This window comes from Sturnira hondurensis, unplaced genomic scaffold, assembly GCF_014824575.4.
Source record: "Sturnira hondurensis isolate 20B ecotype Veracruz unplaced genomic scaffold, ASM1482457v3 Scaffold0007187, whole genome shotgun sequence".
In the NCBI taxonomy this organism is placed as follows: domain Eukaryota; kingdom Metazoa; phylum Chordata; class Mammalia; order Chiroptera; family Phyllostomidae; genus Sturnira; species Sturnira hondurensis.
This window is the reverse complement of record NW_028079818.1, coordinates 186,628-205,658: the sequence shown is the minus strand read 5'-3', so window position 1 is coordinate 205,658 and position 19,031 is coordinate 186,628. Positions and strand designations below refer to the sequence as shown.

Here is a 19,031-nt window from a genome sequence, read left to right as displayed (position 1 = left end):
AAATCCTCAAAAATAAGATTAAGAATATTGTATTAATTGTGATTTACCCACCACATACATATTCTTTAGGTACAACTTTTCAATGGGCTTTCTCTTTCCCAAAGTAGAATATTAGAACCCCAGAAGGGCATTAGCAGTGGCTTTCATGGGGGTCTAGACACCATCTAAGCCATTTGAAATTTCGAAACACTCCTTACAGCTGACAATTGCGTGTATTTTCAAATGCAGAAAAGGAAACATTAAGGAAAATAAATGAGAATAGTGAGGCTGTAAAATGTGTCAGATGCCAAATGAATTCTTTTGGGGGTGGGAATGGAGGACAAAATGGGAATTACCGAATTAAATGGAAAAAAATCAGGGTCTTGGTTTCAGGTGCAATGCAGAGTATCTTAGACAGTGATTTCAGTTTTAATCAACTCATTGCAAAGGGCAACCCTGTCTTACAGTTGAAATTTTTCGCATACTTATTATGGCTTTGCCATACAACAGCATGTTAACAATCTGTACATTTAAAAGGATGCTTACGAACTTCATTCATATTAAAATCTATGCAGAATTGTTGGCAATACAGTAAGAATAATATTAAATTCTGTAAACCATGGCATATCACATTTTACATTATGCAAAGAGACAATATTTACAAGTCTTTAGGAGTTTAAATATTTTATCCACTAACATAAATGATAATTTAGCTAAATGCAGGACAAAACCAGTGCTATTAATTGCATGTCCTTTGAAAGCAGATAAGAATAAAACCATTTCTAAAAGCTACCAAAAGCTTCTTTATGTTTGTTCAATAAGGGATTACAGAGCATTAAAGTAGCCTAGAAAAATGATGCGTATTTAGAAACAGTGAGTATGAAAATTATAAGGCAGCATGCTCAAAACAAGTTTTCGTTTTTTTTAAAGCCAGTATTAATGACTTATCTTTAATAACAACTATACATATTCACATGTGTGTATTTACTTAAAAACTGAGAGTGCAAAACACAAGCTTCGTTTAACAAAAAAAAAAGATGTGCAAATTTTCTCTTTAAACTAACACAAATAAAAGAGTGAGGAGACTATTCTACCATTCTAAAGAAAAAGTTGGAGAGAGCAATGAGACCATCTTCATTCCAAGATCACCTACAAGGCACTAAGGGTAGGAAATGACAGGTAACACAGAAGTGACTGATTAAAATTCCTCAGTCAGGTCGGAATATGGGATATTTTGGTAAGAATTCTATTAGTATTACCTGCAAAATAAAAGCAGACAACAACATATTGACAAAATAATTTTCATTTACTATAACTTATATATAACCCAGAAAGTCTATAATCATTTTTCTTGTACAATAAAGTATGTGAAATATATAAAACAGTTATAAAAAGAATTTGCCACACATTTTCATTAGATAATAAATTAAATAAAAAACGTTGCACCATAGCAACAGTTTTTATTATCTGATTTACAATAACTATTTTTTAGGTACAAAAAAGTAAACCCCATTACATTATTATGTCCTTCCATACCTTCTCTGCACCCCGACTTTTTTTTTTAGCAAAGTGGAATGGATTAAAATTGTGCTATCCAGATTAGAAAAATTCCTTTATCTATATTACAACTATATATTTTTCAGTTAAAGCTGCTATTTGGTTGAGTATTACTATCTTTTGCAAGTCGTTAATAAAAAATAATAGTGTCCAAATGGATTGATTAAAATATGTTAATTAAAGGTTTGAAAATATAATTATGAAAACCTAAGATATTTATGAACGTTTATAAATTTAACACATAATTTTATAATAGTAGATTTTAGGGTTGTGGTCCTTTGTACATTTTCTCCGCAAAATTATGAAAAGTGGGGAAAGATATCATAATAATCATTATTTAGGAAATGAAAATGCAATATTTATTATTAAATATATACTACATGGCAGCAACTTGAAATGAATAAATTTCATATTCTTTTCGATGTTAATAATGCAGAATTTGTCACATTGGTTATATATGAATTTATGTTTTATGATTAAGATGCATAGCTTTCAGTAAAAAAAAATACAGGGCCCAGCACAAATAATGCTCCTTTTTATTACGTAAAAATCTCTTATTGCAAAATCATAAGCATGTGATTCTGGAACATAGCAATATCACATTCAAGCACATCATATGACAAAATGTTCAAATTGTTGTCCATCTCTTGTGAGACATTCATGGACCCTACCAACCACATTCAGCCAAGCCTTACTTCTGCCAGATCCTGTATAGAAACTAAGGCTTCTTCACTAAAAGTTAAATATAAGCTAAGTTAAAAGAAAGTCAGAAAAATAAATACAGAATTCAGAAGTCAGTTCCTATGTTATACAAGTTTTGACAAGGTTACATTTAGAAATATTTTGTTCAACACTAGCTGTGCCCATCACCGTATGCAACAGTTTGCACCTATGTTGAAAGATTAAGGTTGTGCAATATTTTCATCTGAGCACATTAGCTGAGATTTTTCTAAGATCTAAATAGTTGCTAGCTTTCAAGATATTTTATGTTGGCTACAAATATAAAGAAGGTGAAAGAAAATCCTCTATATCCCAACTGACAAAAGTTCAGGATGAGGAGAAAAACAGTAGAAAGATGATTTGACAAATGATAAACAAGGCAAAATGTAACAATTAGAATGGGATCCAAAAAAATTAAATTAAAAACAACTGCATACTTACATACTCCATCATATTGCTAGTTTCACATTTCCTTTTAGTCAACTTCCAGTGTAAAGCAAGCTAGGAAAGTACAGTTTGTTAAGAATTTTGATATTAAGTTATACTAATAATTACCTTTACATTTAAATAAATTCCAGAAAACAATCTAGGAATAAGTATAAGATCTAAATCATAGCATTTTAAATTACTTGGTAAAGAATATACACTAAACATTCAGTATTCTCTAATTCATTCTTTTGTGGCCTGAGAAATTCCCACTTTTTCAATTTAATAATACAAATAAATGAATGGGGCACTTATTTGTTTAAACTTCTTACCTTGTGATATAATCTGTTATTTTCCCACTCTAACAACTTCTGAATTGATCTTCTGGTCTGAGAGAAAGAATCAAGACTTTGTTATGAGATGACTTGAGCAGCTTTGTAAACTATGTGTACCTATATTTTTCTGTTTACTTGTAAGATCCCATTATTTTCTCCTCTTGTTTTTCTTATTAGAAATCAGAAACAAAACAAAACAATGTAACTGGCAGAAACTGCCAAAAGAGGAGCAATATTTTGAGTCGTTATACTATTATAATAAGATTGTCCTTTCTCCCTCTCATATACAGGGTCCAACACAAGTAATGCCCCTATTTTATTACACGAAAATCTTTCATTACAGTTCTGGCTGGTGTGGCTCAGTGGATTGAGCACTGGCCTGGGAACCAAGGGGTCACCGGTTTGATTCCCAGTGTGGGCACATGTCTGGGTTGTGACCCAGGTCCCCAGTAGAGGGTGCCTGAGGCAAGCACCCATGAATATTTTTCTCCCTTTCTTTCTCCTTCCTTTCCCCTCTCAATAAACTAACAAACAAATAAACAAATAAATAAAATCTTTAAAAACTCTTTTATTACAAAATTATAAGCATGGAATTCTATAACAGAACAATATCACACTCAAGCACACCATATGACATTTTAGGTGAAACATTTGAATTGCTGTCCACTTCACGAGAGACATTCACGTACCACCAACTACATTCAAGCCTTACTTCTGCCAGGCCTTGCATAAAAACACACACATACACGAATATGTGAAATTTGAATATATGCATTTAAAAATGGAATATGTACAAATTAGTGAATTATGAGTTCATTCACTAAATTATTGTGAAAACATTACTAATACTGCTAGAAGTCCATTTATAGATTTAATCTACATTTTCATGTACTTTTTCACAGGGCTACTTTTTCAATATGCATGCAGTATGCCAAGTTAATCCAGTTTCTCACAGAAAAACTTCCTATCAGATCTCCTGGCACAATGTCTGGCATACAGCAGTTAGTCAGGGTCTACAGGTTCAATAAAAGCAAGTCAATATATATATCAAAATTTCTGAAAAGAACATGTTAAAAACTGCCAGTCAGAAACTTGTATTGAGAGGGAAAAACATAAACAAAAGAAGCAGCACTGTAGTAAACAGAAGGACAGAGGCTAAGTTTCCCCATTTGGAGTGCATATATTTTGTAAGGAGAAAGAAAAGTTTTCAAAATACTTGAAAACATTAAAGTACAATATTACTAGGCATTTTTATTCTTATTTGAAGAGTTTTATAAAGTTCCTGGTAAAAAGGTCAGTAGGCATTGTTAAATTTTAAAACTACTCCCTAAAATTAAATGATTTACAAATCAGACTATATCTGAGGTGATTTCCAAAGCACCAACACAAGAAATTATTCTAACTGTTCACCTATATAAGTTAACAATCAATGGCAACAATACCAGCTAGAGTTTTACCATGGGGACTTTGTACTTGACAGAATCTCTTTAAACAAAATCAAATAGTTAACAAAAAAAAGAGATTAAATTAGTAATTATAAATCTTTCCACCAAGTAAAACCCAAGCCCAGATGGCTTCAATGAGGTATTATCCTAGGTAAAGAAGAAATAGTACTATGAATATAAATACAAAATTCTCAACAAAACACCAGCAAACTGAATCTACCAACATGTGAAAAAGATTATATGTCTGGACCAAGTGGAATTTATCCAAGGAACAAAAAATTACGTTGATATAGTTCATTATGTTAACAGCATAAAGGACAAAAACCACATGACCATACTTATTAAGATTTAGAAAGCTCATCAAGATTTAGAAAAACCACTGGACAGAAATGCTATATCCACTCATAATAAAAATCCTAAAAAACAGAAATAAAAGGAAACTTCGTCAACCTGATAAAGGGCATCTATGAAAAATCTACAGCTAACATTCATTCTTAACAGAAGGAGACTAAATGTTTTCCTCCTAAGATTAGTAACAAGATGTCTCCTCCCACTAATTTTTTTCAACATTGTACCAGAAGTTATAGTCACAGTAACTACACAAATACAAAAAATAAAAAGAATCTAGATAGGAAAAGAACAGTGAAATCTTCATCTGCAAACAACATGATCTTTTATTAAAAAAACCCTTAAGGCATCCACTAAAACACTACTAGAACTAGTAAGTTCAGCAAGTTTGCAAGAAATAACATTGGTATAGGTAGAAATATGGATCCAATAATCTTCACGCCATGAAGTTAACACCTGAAAATATGTTATATTACATTGCAAAGAGGCCTTAGGAGGCGTAATTAAAATTACTAATAGTTTGATTTTAAAATAGAGAGATTACCCTGGATTGTTTTGGCAGACCTAATGTAATTCTATGAGTCCATAAAAGCAGGTAATTTTTTTCTGGCCGATGGAAGGATAGTCAGACAGGTTTAAAGCATAAGAAAAACTTGAATCACCATTGCTGGCTTTAAGATGATAAGGGCCATATAGAATATATAAGAAATGGTTCCTGCCAAAACCTGAATGAGCTGAGAAGCAAATTCTTTTAAAGAATATCCAGAAAGGAATGCAGCCCTGCCAATAACTTTATTTTGGCCTTGTGAGATCCTAGTAAGAGAACCCAATTGAGCTACACTATGTCTAGACTTTTGACTGTTAAATAGTAAAAGGGTGTTGTTTTAAGCCATTAAGTTTGTAGACACTGGTTACACTAGATGGAAAAGTAATACAAGGGTCAACATACAAAAATCCATTGTATTTCTTTACACTTAGGAAAGAACAATCTCAAAGCAAAAGCAAAAAGGCAATGCAATTCACAATAGAATTAAGAATAAACTATTTATGAATACATTTAACAAAAAGTGTAAAATCTGTGCACTGAAAACTAAAAAAAAATTGCTAAGATGAATTAAAGAGTACATAAATAAATAGAAAGATATTTCATGTTCATGAATCAAAAACATTTACAACGAATGGTGCTGGTAGAATTAAATATCCAAAAGAAAAATGATAACTCAGAACTCTACCTCATACCATTCACAAAAATTAACTCAAAATGGACCAAAGACCTAATTGTAAGAGGTGAAACTTTAAAACAAATAGGAGTAAATCTTTGTGATAAGTCAGGCAAAGTTTTCTTAGATGTGATATAAAAAGCACAAAAAATTTAAAAGTAAGAAATTTTACTTAATTAAAATGCAAAACATGTGTGTGTAAGATATACCATCAAGAAAGTGCGACCTCTTCCCCATGGCTATGTGAAGACCTTTCACAAAAGAAATTAAGAAAACAATTACATTTCCAACAGCATCAAAAAATAAAATAATAATAAATTGAGGTAAGCAGGTAAAAAACATACACAAAAAAGTATACAACACTGATAAAGACATAAATAACTGCAAAGACAACTTGTATTCGTGGATTGGAAAATTTAATGTTGTTAAGATAACAGTATTATCCAAAATGGAATGCCAAGATTGCAGAAGATTAGAATTTTTCTTTTTTTAAAACATATTTTGTTGATTATGCAATTAAAGTTGCCCCATTCCCCCACCCTTTAGTCCCTACCGCCCTGAACACTCCCTCATCCACATTCCCCCCTCTTTAGTTCAAGTCCATGGGTCATACATGTAAGTTCTTTGGCTTCTACTTTTCCTATATTATTTTTTTTAAAATTTTATTTATTTATCTTAGAGGGGAAGGAGAGAGAGAAAGAAATATCAATGTATGGTTGCCTCTCGTGCGTCCCCCGCTAGGAACCAGGAACTGGCCTGCAACCCAGGCATGTGCCCTGACTGGGAATCGAACCGCGATCATGTGGTTCGCAGGCCCGCGCTCAATCCACTGAGCTACGCCAGCCAGGGCTTCCTATATTATTCTTAACTTCCCCTGTCTATTTTCTACCTACCATCTATGCTACTTATTCTCTGTACCTTTTCCGCCTCTCTCCTCCTCCCACTCCATGTTGATAACCCTCCATGTGATCTCCATTTCTGTGGATCTGTTCCTGTTCTAGTTGTTTGCTCAGTTTGCTTTTGTTTTTGTTTTAGGTGTGGTTGTTTTTTTAAAAATATATTTTATTGATTATACCATTACAGTTGTTCTATTCCCCCTTCATTCCCCTCCACTCTGCACACCCCCTCCCTCCTCTACTTTATGACGTCTCTCAAGTTCTTTAGATTCTGTATTTCCCCTACTATTCTTGCCCTCCCCCCATCTATTTTTTTACCTATAGTCTATACTACTTATTTTCTGTATCTTCTCCCCACTTATCCTCCTCCCACTTCCCTGTTGCTAAACCTCCATGTTTTCTTCATTTCTATGGTTCCACTCCTGATCTAGCTGTCCTCTTGGTTTGCTTTTGTTTTAGGTGTGGTTGTTAGTAACTGTGAGTTTGCTGTCCTTTCACTGTTCATATTTTTTAGCTTCTTTTTCTTAGATAAGTCCCTTTAACATTTCCTATAATAAGAGCTTGGTGATGATGAACTCCTTGAATTTGATTTTATCTGAGAAGCACTTTATCTGCCCTTCCATTCTAAATGAAAGCTTTGCTGGATAGAGCAATCTTGGCTGTAGGTCTTTGGATTTCATGACTTGGAATACTTCTTTCCAGCTCCTTCTTGCCTGTAAGGTCTCTTTTGAGAAATCCGCTGACAGTCTGATGGGAACTCCTTTGTAGGTGACTGTCCCCTTATCCCTTGCTGCTTCTAGGATTCTCTCCTTCATTTTAATCTTGGCTAATGTAATTATGATGTGCCTTGGTGTGATCCTTCTTGGGTCCAACTTCTTTGGGACTCTCTGAGCTTCCTGGATTTCCTGGATATGTATTTCCTTTGCCAGACTGGGGAAGTTCTCCTTTATGATTTGTTCCAATACATTTTCCACTCATGGCTGTTTCTTTCCCCCTTCTGGTACCCCTATAATTGGGGTGTTGGAACATTTAAGGATGTCCTGGAGGTTCCTAAGCCTCTCCTCATTTTTTTGAATTCTCATTTCTTCATTCCTTTCTGGTGGGATGTTTTGTTCTTCCTTCTGGTCCATTCCATTGATTTGAGTCCCAGTTTCCTTTCCATCACTATTGGTTTCCTGTGCATCTCCCTTCATTTCAATTAGTTTAGCCTTCATATGTTCCTCTAATTTGTGACTATGTTCCTCTAATTTGTGACTATAATCTACCAGTTCTGTGAGCATCCTGATAAATAGTGTCTTGAATTGCACTTCTGAGAGGCTGGCAATTTCTCGGTCGCTTAGAGTTATTGGCTCTGGGACTTTGAGTTCTTCTTGCACCATCTTTTGGGCTGTTCGTGCCTGTTCCATAGCAGGATCGGAGCCCTAAAGTGTTCACTAGAACAGGGCAACTAGGTCGCTGGGTTGTGATGCTGTATGTGGGGGCAGGGTCAAAGAGGGACTATGGCGTCCTGTCTGCTGCCTGCCGTCGCGGCCCTCACTGGTGCCGCAGTTGCTGCCATCACCGGGCCCACGCGTTTCGTCCCACTGCACGCGAGTGTGCCACTGCCGTCAGCCCTCACCCCCTGTGGCCTGCGTGACTGTCTCACTGTGCGCGAATGTGCGACCTCGGTCAGTCTGCCCCGCACCCCAACTGGTTCTGGGCTGCCTGTGCGCCTGGGTCGGAGGACCTGTCCTGCCCGACCCTGCTCGCTGCTGGCTCCGCCCCTCTCACCGTTCCCGTTGAACAGTTAGATGTAGTCGGACTTCCGTATAATTCAATTTTCTGTCCTTTGGTTGTGTCTTTGTTTCTCCAAACCTTTGTTGTATTCAAACTTGGTTGTGGGAGAAGGCACAGTGTTTCCACCTATGCCTCCATCTTGGTGGAAGTCCTTGATTACCTGTGTTTTGAACTGTGTATCTGATAGGTTGGCTATCTCTTCTTTGCTAAGTTGTCTTTTTTCTGTAGCTTTGAACTGTTCTTTTATTTGGACCATTTTTTGGTCTCGGCTTGCCTGCTGTGTAGTTGGGGGTGGAGCCTTAGATGTTCACCAGGGCGGGGCATACCTCATTGCTGCCTTGTGACACTGTATGAGGTGGGGGTCCGAGAGGGAACAATGGTACTTGCTAAGCTCTCTGCCAGATTTCAGTCACTTCCCCTATTACCCACAAACAAATTGGTCCCTTCTGGTGCTGATTCCTGGTAGAGATGGCTTGTGTACATTTTAGGAGCCCATGGGTCTCTCCAATGAACTGTCCTGCAAGGCTGGGAGTTTCTCCTGCCACCACAACCCTCACAGGTGTTTTCAATGAGTGGCATGAGGCTTTCTTTCCCTGCGCTGGAACCCCGCGTTGTGGGTCTGATTCGCACCAATTGTTTCTTCTGTTTATCTGCATGCGAATGTTGGACCACTGGCTCCACTAGTTACTGACTTGCGGGCCAGGCACTGCCTTGTGCACCCTGACCCTCCAGCTGCTGCACTGCGTGCCATGGTCCGCCAGCCACTGCCTTGCTGTGAGTCCTCTCTGCTCGCCTGAGTGTCTCTGCCCTTCCTACTGGTCTGGATGAATGTTTATTCTTTAACTTCTTGGTTGTTGGACTTCCATACAGTTCGATTTTCTGTCAGTTCTGGTTGTTTTTTTTTTGTTTTTGAATTGTTGTCCTTCTTTTGGTTGTGTGAGGAGGCACAGTGTGTTTACCTATGCCTCAATCTTGGCCGGAAGTCTCTAATGTGGATTTGCCTTAGACTGCCTTCCAGAACCAAACTGAAAATAAAAATAGGAAGATCCAAGATGGCAGAGGAGTAACTACAAGCTACACTATCTCCACTCTGGACCAATCTAGAATTATATCTAGGTTGTAGAGAAAGTATCCTGAATAACCAACTGAACACTAGTTGGAGAAAAGCCTTATAAGGACAGACAACAGAATCCATTACACCACAGCCTGACTTGTAGGGAGTTGGTGGAGGCACGAGAGGTCTAGTTGGGCACCCATGGGTGGCAGCTGAAATTCCAGAAGGATACTTCAGTAGCTGGGGAGCTCCCCGTGAGAAGTGTAGAGTCTAAAGCTCAAGCTGGGTTCCCTAAGCTACAGCACTAGAGCCAGAAAGGAACGTAGATAATATCCAGCTGTGAAAAGTAGCAGGGTTTGTATCTGTCAGGGAGAAATGACTGTATGTAAACAGCCTCTTAAAGGGCCAATGCACAAAATTTCATTTGTAGCCACTTACCCTGGGCTCCAGAAGAAGGAGAGAAGAGTGGATTAGAGACATGTGAGGACAGTGTGTGGTTGGTGGCACTGGGGAGGGAACTGAAGAAACAGCCTCCAGGATCCCTGTGCTGAGTCATTCTCCATAGTGCAGAAGCTACCTTTCTCAGGCAGAGCACTCCCCTCCAAGTAGAATCAGCCTGAGTGGAAGCAGGAGCTTTGCCTACAGGAATTACTCTGCCCTACCCTGTGGAGCTTAATTGGGGCTGCTGATTACAGCTTAAGGCTATATCACTGATAAATTCAACAACTAAGGCAGAAAATACAAAGCAGCAGCCAAAATCGGAAGACAAAGAAACAGATTCCAAATGAAAGAACAACAGAATTCTCCAGAAGAAGAACTAGATGAAATGGAGGCAACCAATTCATCACATAGAGAGTTTAGAGTGATGATTATAAGGAAACACAATATCATGAAAAAAAGACATAGAAACCATAGAAAGGCCAGTCAGAAATAAAGAACACGATATCTGAAATAAATAATACACTGGAAGGAATAAACAATAGGTTACATGAAGGAGAGGATCAAATCAGTGATTTGGAAGACAAGGTACAAAAAAACACCCAAGCAGAGCAGCAAAAAGAAAAAAGAATTTAATTCGGTTGAGAGCCCACTGTAGTAACCATAAATGCCATAGGACCCCACAGAAAAAAAAAGAATTTTAAAAAATGAGGAGAGTTTAAAAAACATTTTGGACAACATTGAAGTATAACAACATCCACATGATGGGACTACAAGAAAGACAAGAGTGCAAACAAGGGATCAAAAACCTATTTGCAGAAATAATGACCCAACACTTTCTTAATCTGGTGAAGAGATAAGACACACAAATCCAGGAAGCTCAGAGAGTCCCAAACAAGTTGGACCCAAAGAGGACTACATTGAGACACATCATAATTAAATTGGCAATGCTTAAAGACAAGGTGACATTCCTAAAAGCTGTAAGAAAAAAAAACAAGTAGTTACATACAAGGGGATACCAATTAGACTGCCATCTGATTTCTCAACAGAAACTTTCAGGCCAGAAGGGAGTGGTGTGAAATATTCAAGGTGATGAAAAGCAAGGACCTACAACCAAGACTACTTTACCCAGGAGGGCTATAATTTAAAATCGAAAGAGAAATAAGGAGCTTCCCAGAAAAGAAAAAGCTCAAGAAGTTAACACCAAACCAGTACTGCAACAAATGTTAGAGGGCTTGCTTGAAGAAGAATTAAAAGAGAAAGAAAAAGAAAGGAAAATAGTCTAACAATAAAATGGCACTAAACATGTATCTATAAATAACACTTCAAATGTAAATGACTGAAACTTTAATTAAAAGAAACAGGGTATCTGAATGTATAAGAAAACAAAACCCAAATATATGCTGCCTCCAAGAGACTAATCTCAGATCAAAAGATACACACAGACTAAAAGTAACAGAATGGGAAAAGATATTTCATGCAAATGGAAAAGGAAAAAGAAGCTGGGGTAGCAGTACTTATACATGACAAGATAGACTTTAAAACTAAGGCTAGTAAGAGAAAGAAGGACACAACATAACAAAGGGAACAACCAACAAAAGGATATAAACCCTAGTAAACATTTAGGCACCCACCATAGGAGCACCTAAATATGTAAAGCAAATCTTTTTTTTGTTTTTATTTTATTTTATTTTTTTAATTTTTTTCTAGACTTTATTTATTTATCTTTAGAGGGGAAAGGAAGGAGAAAGAGAGAGAGAGACATCAATGTATGGTTGCCTCTGGTGTGTCCCCTGCCGGGAACTGGCCCGCAACCCAGGCATGTGCCCTGACTAGGAATCGAACCTCGATCATGTGGTTCGCAGGCCCGCGCTCAATCCACTGAACAGGGCTGTAAAGCAAATCTTAAGGGACATAAGGCAGAGAACAACAGAAATACAGTCACAGTTGGAGATTTTAAGACTCTATTGACTACAATGGATAGATCTTCCAGACAAAAAATCAACAAGGAGTCAGCAGCCTCATCTACACTCTAGATCAAATGAATTTAATTGGTATCTTCAGAGCATTTTACCCCAAAGCAGCAGAATGTCATACTTCTCAAGTGCACATGGAATGTTTTCTAGGAGAGACCACATACTAGGACCCAAAACAAGTCTCAATGATTTCAACACGATTGAAATCATGTCAAACATCTTTTTGGCTACAATGTTATGAAACTAGAAATCAATCACAAGCACACTGAAAAACATGCAAAGACATGGAAGCCAAATAACATGCTACTTAACAATGAATAGGTCAACAAAAAGATTAAGGAAGAAATCAAAAGATACCTTGAAACAAATGAAAACAAGGACACAGCAATCCAAAATCTGTGGGACACTGGGAAAACAATCCTCAGAGGAAAATTTATAACATTATATGCCTACCTCAACAAAACAAAACAAAACAAAACACAAGAAAAAGCTCAAATAAACAATCTAACTTTACACTTCAAGGAACTTGAAAAAAAGAACTGGAGAATTCTGGCCAAGATGGAAGCGTAGGTATAAACCCTTCACTTCCTCTCAAAACCAAAGGGAGGATAACAACCAATCTAAAATCAAGAAACAACCAGAAGCACCAGAACATCAAACTGCATGGAACTCCGACAACCCTGGAATTAAAGAAAAAATCAACCAGAACAACCAGATTGGTAAGGCAGATCCCACTGGGTGGGTGACTTAGAAAAACTGTAGCAAGGTGGCTGAGAGGTGGGGCTGACTGCCAAGCTTGGTGGAGCCTCGCAGAAGGGACTGACTTAAGGGGGAGAGTGAGACTCAGAGCTGACTGTGGGCTATGGTTGGAGTTGCAGCAGTGGGAGATACTTCCAATCTGACTCAAGATTCTGTTGGAAAGTGCGCTAGAGATGAGCAGGCGAGCTGCATTGCTTCCTCTCTGGCCCTTCCCCCGCAGGCAGTATAGCAAAGAGGGTTGCCCCGTCTGGGTAAATACCTAAGGCCCCACCCCTTACAACTTAGCAGGTGTGCCAAGACAAAGAAATATGGCCCAAATGAAAGAACACAGAAAAACCTCATAACTAAGCAATGAGGATATTGCCAACCTATCTGATGGAGAATTTAAAACCCTGGTTATAAAAATACTCACAGAACTGATTGAGCTTGGTTGAAAAATGAAAGATACCCAAAATGAAATAAAGCAAAATATTCAGGGAACCAACAGTGACAAGAAGGAAACCAGGATTCAAAGCAATGATCTGGAACAAGAGGAAGAAATAAAAACCCAACTGGATCAGAATGAAGAAACAAGAATCCAAAAAAATGAAGAGAGGCTGAGGACTCTCTGGGACAACCTGAAACATTGCAATAGCTGAATTATAGGGGTACCAGAACGAGAAAAGCAACAGCAAGAAATTAAAAACTTATTTGAACAAACAATGAAGGAAAATTCCCCCAATCTGGCAAAGGAAATGGACTTCTAGGAAGTCCAGGAAGCTCAGAGAGTCCCAAAGAAGTTGGACGCAAAGAGGAACACACCAAGGCACATCATAATTACATTACCCAAGTTTAAAGATAAGGAGAGAATTCTAAGAGCGGCAAGAGAAAAGGAGACAGTTATCTACAAAGGAGTTCCCATAAGGCTATCAGCTGATTTCTCAAAAGAAGCCTGACAGGCAAGAAGGGGCTGGAAAGAAGTATACCAAGTCATGAAAGGCAAGGACCTACCTCCAAGATTGCTCTCTCCAGCAAAGCTTTCATTTAAAATGGAAGGGCAGATAAAGTGCTTCTCAGATAAGCTCAAGTTCAAGGAGGTCATCATCACCAAGCCCTTATTATAGGAAATGTTAAAGGGACTTACCTAAGAAAAAGGAAGATAAAAAATATGAATAAAATGACAACAAACTCATAACTATCAACAAATAAACCTAAAAGAAAAGAAAAACATCGAAAACAAAAACTAAGCAAACAGCCAGAAGAGGAACAGGATCAGAGAAACAGACATCACACACAGGGAGTTCAGAGGGGAGTGGGAAGGAAGGAATAGGGGGGAAAAGGTACAGGGAAGAAGAAGCATAATTAGTAGGCATAAAATAGATGTGGAAAGATAAAAATGGTATAGGAAACAGAGGACTCGAAGAGCTTATATTTACAACCCATGGACATGAACTAATGGGGGTGGAATGCTGGAGGGTTGGGGGGCAGGCTGGAGGGGGGATAAAGGGGAAAAATCAGGAAAACTGTAATAGCATAATCAATACAAAATACTTGAAAAAAACAAAAAACAATCAAAGCCTAAAGTGAGTAGAAGGAAGGAAATAATGAAGATCAGAGAAGAAATAAATTAAATAGAGTCTAAAGAAATGATAGAAAATTTCAATGAATCCAAGAGCTGGTTCTTTGAAAAGATAAGCAAAATTGAAAAACCTTTAACCTGACTCATCAGAAAAAAGAAGAAGGAGGACCCAAATAAATAAAATCAGAAATGAAAGAGGAGAAATAGTAACTGACACCAAATAAATACAAAAGATTGTAAGAAAATATTGAAACAAATACATGCCAAGAAACTCGACAACCTGGACAAAATGGATAAATTTCTAGAAACATAAAATCTTCCCAAACTAAATCAGGAAGAATCAGAGAACCTGAATAGACAGATAATACCTAGTGAAATTGAAGCAGTGATTAAAAAAAAAAACCTCCCAAGAAACAAAAACCCTAGACTGGATGGCTTCACAGGCCAATTTTACCAAACATTCTGAGAAGAACTAACACCTCTACTTCTCAAAATATTTCATAAAATTCACAGGAGGACAGGCTCCCAAATTCATTTTATGAGACCAACACTATCCTAATTCCGAAACCAGATAAAGACACTACGAAGAAAGAAAATTATAGGCCAATATCCCTGATGAACAGACACCAAAATCCTCAGCAAAATATTAGCAAACCAAATGCGGTAATGCACTAAACAGATCATACACCATGATCAAGTGGGATTTATTCTGGGAATGCAAGGTTGGTACAACACTCACAAATCAACAATTGTGATAGACCACATAAACAAAATGAAGGATACTAACCACATGATCCTATCAGTTGATACAGAAAAAACTTTTGACAGAATCCAGCACCCATTTATGATAAAAACTCTCAGCAAAGTGGGACTAGAGGGAACATACGTAAATATAATAAAGGCCATATATAATATACCTACTGATGGCATCATACTCAATGGGCAAAAACTACAAGCGTTTCCAGTATCAACTCTTGCCTCAAAGAGCTCCCTGCCCCAGAGGAACTTTGAGGAAAAAAAACCAAAACAACTGCAAGCATTCCCATTAAGATTGGGAACAAGACAGGGATGTCCATTTTCAATGGGCAAAAACTACAAGCGTTTCCAGTATCAACTCTTGCCTCAAAGAGCTCCCTGCCCCAGAGGAACTTTGAGGGAAAAAACAAAACAAAACAACTGCAAGCATTCCCGTTAAGATTGGGAACAAGACAGGGATGTCCATTTTCACCTCTCTTATTTGACACAGTACTGGAAATTCTGGGCAAGCAATCAGACAAGAAGAAGTAAAAAAAAATCATCCTAATTGGAACAGAAGAAGTAAAAGAGTCATTACTTGCAGGTGACATGATACTGTACATATAGAATCCCAGAGATTTCACCAAGAAACTACTAGAACTGATAAATAAATTCAGCAAAGTAGCAGGATACAAAATTAATATCCAGAAATCAGTTCCATTTTCATATGCCAATAATGAACTAACAGAAATGGAAATTAAGAAAACCTATTTACACTTGCTTAAAAAAGAATGTAATACCTAGGTATAAACCTAACCAAGAATGTAAAAGACCTGTACTCATAACATTGTAAGACACTGAAGAAAGAAACTGAAGAAGATACAAATAAGTGGAAGTACACACCATGTTCATGGATAGAAATAATTAACATCATTAAAATATCCATATTCCACAAAGCAATCTATAGAGTCAATGTAATTCCTATGAAGATTACAATCATGTATTTTACAGAACTAGAACAAATATTTCAGAAATTTATACAGAACCACAAAAGGCCCTACAAAGGCCTTTTTGTGATCCTGAGAAAGAAGAACAAAGTTGGAGGAATCATGCTGCCTAATATCAAGCATTACTAAAGGGCAACAGTAAACAAAATAGCATGGTACTGGCATAAAAATAGACACATAGATCAATAAAACAGAATAGAGAGCCCAGAAATAAACCCACCCTTTATAATCAATTAATATTTGACAGACAAAGCAAACACATACTATGGGATAAAGATTGTTTATTCAATAGATGGTTTGGGGAAAATTTGATAGATAATGTGCAGTAATATGAAACTTGACCACTGTCTTATACCACACACAAGAATAAACTCAAACTGGATGAAAGGCTTAAATGTTAGGCCCCAAACCATAAAAATCATAGAAGTAAACATAGGCTTTAAAATCTCAGACATTGCTTGTAGCAATATTTTATTGAGTATGTCTTCCTTGGCAAGGGATACAAAAGAAAAAATAAACAAATGGGACTACATCAAACTGAAAATTTTTTGCACAGCAAAGGAAATCAACAAAATGAAAATATAACCCACTGAATGGGAGAACACATTCGATGATATATCTGATAAGGGGTTAATATCCAAAATTTATAAAGTACTTACAAAATTCAACACCCCCCTAAAACAAACAATTTAATTAAAATATGGGCAAAGGACCTGAATAGACACTTCTCCAAAGAGGACATACAGATGGCCAACAGATATATGAAAAGATGCTCAACAGCACTAACCATCAGAGAAGTGCAAACTGAAACCACAATGAGATACCACGTCACATCTGTCAGAATGGCTATTATCAATAAATCAACAAACAAGTGCTGTCGAAGATGTGGAAAGAGGGGAATCCTTTTGCACTGTTGGTGGAAATGCAGACTGGTATAGCCACTGTGGAAAGTGGTATGGAGATACCTCAAAAAATTAAAGATGGATCTGTCATTTGACCCAGTGATTCCACTTCTGGTAATATATCTGAAGGAACCCAAAACACTAATATGAAAAAACATAAGCACCCCTATGTTCATTGCAGCATTATTTTTAATTGCCAAGACAGGGAAACTGCTCGTGTCCACCAGTAGATGAGTGGATGAAACATCTATGGGACATTTACACAATGGAATACTACCCAGCCATAAAAAAGAAAATTTTACCCTGTGACAGTATGGATGGACTTGGAAAACATTATGCTAAAGGGAAATAAGCCAGTCATACAAAGAGAAATATATGATTTCACTCATATGTGGAATTGAATGAATAATATGAACTAACAAGGAAAATGGGGACAGACTCATAGATGGAGAGAGAGCAGGATGACAGCTAGTGGTAGGTGGAGGTTAGGGTGTGGAGGGATTGAGCAAAAAGGAAAAAGGACTCATGGACATGGACAACTGTGGTGACTGTTGGGGGGAAATATAAGGGAACTAAATGGTAATGGGAAAAATCAATCAAGGTTAAATAAAAAAAGAAAAAAAGGCAAACATCCACCTGAAATAAACAACTGAAGACTACCTGGGGAGGAGACACTTAACCAAGGATGGGTAGAAACCACCTCAAGACTGGTAGAAAGAGCAGGGATGCAAAAAAGCACTGGGATTGCTCTTGTGGCAGTGGGCTGAGTTGGCCAAATGGTTGCGGCAGTTTCTCTCAGAGAGATTGAGCCTGGTCCTCAGACTGGGCTCTCAAACACGTATCACCAATGTTGGGAATCAACCCCCATGCAGCATCCAGCAGTGAAAAGCCCTAAAATTTGTGCCCACTGGAGAGAGGGAGCCCTCTGGACAAAAAGCCACCTTTTTAGTTTTTCTTTTTTCCTCTCTTATGTTATAAGGAGCCAATGCACAGGTTTTTTGTTCCCAGCCACTCATCTTTGGCACGGGTGAAGGAACAGCAGTACAGTCTCGAGCCACATGAGGAGAGTCTAGAGTGGGAGGCTTGGGGGAGAGGTATGGGGAAACAACTGCTGGGTTCAGGTGCTAAGACATACCTCCATACCACAGCAGTCATTTTTCTTGAAAAGAGCAAGCCCCTCCCAGGGGAAAGACAATTACCCCACTTTGTAGAAATTCAAGCCCCTGGATTCCTCCAAGCCCCATCCTCTGGAATTCCACTCACCACACCCTCTGGAATCCTGCTTGTCCACCTTGCATCTTTTTTTAAAAAATCAAAAACAAATTTTTCTTGTCATCCCCCAACCTGTATCTTATCTCCTAAGATATCTCCTGTATCTTATTGCCTTCTGAGGCAATAGTAACATAGGTGGACTTAGGGGTGTTAGACTGGCTTTAGGGTATGGTCATCCCATATACTTTTCAAGGAACCAGGGTGGTGCTTCCCTTCATGAGAGAGCCTAGGAACACCCTCTGGGCTCTGGAGGCCCCACTTGCATTCTTACTAGGGGCTTGGCTTTGATGAGTTCAGGGAAATAGTAAGGGACAGACTCAGATGTGTGGTGCAGGGATTGGGGCACACTCCCACCAGCTTCCTTGAAGTCTACAGGGTACCCTCCATCAGAGATGAAGAGTTCTCATCCTCCCAATCCCATAAGAGGCCTTTGCAGAAATAAACGAGTCACTGGCTAGACTAAGACTAAAGGCAGGACCACAGGCAGAAGCAGGTGGATTTGGTTCCTTTAGTTCTCTGGGTCATTAGTTGACCTACCCCTGGGCCTTGTGCTGATAAAAAGCCAGCCTTGCAGAGCAGCAAGGCCCATCCTAGATGCAGCAAAGCCCAAAGGAGACAGCTACAAACT

At 37.8% G+C, this 19,031-nt stretch overlaps 1 protein-coding gene across 1 annotated transcript in view; it reads right to left on the bottom strand.

Annotated features, from left to right (window-relative positions):
* CHIC1 (cysteine rich hydrophobic domain 1) overlaps positions 1-19,031 on the bottom strand; it is an 89,171-nt gene continuing 70,140 nt past the window's right edge. Inside the window, exons 4-6 of the mRNA XM_037051108.1 lie at positions 3,015-3,071; positions 2,698-2,757; positions 1-1,238 (exon numbers count right to left, since the gene is read on the bottom strand). Coding sequence (XP_036907003.1) covers positions 1,188-1,238; positions 2,698-2,757; positions 3,015-3,071 — 168 coding nt within the window. The 3' untranslated portion in view covers positions 1-1,187. The remainder of the gene's footprint in view (positions 1,239-2,697; positions 2,758-3,014; positions 3,072-19,031) is intronic.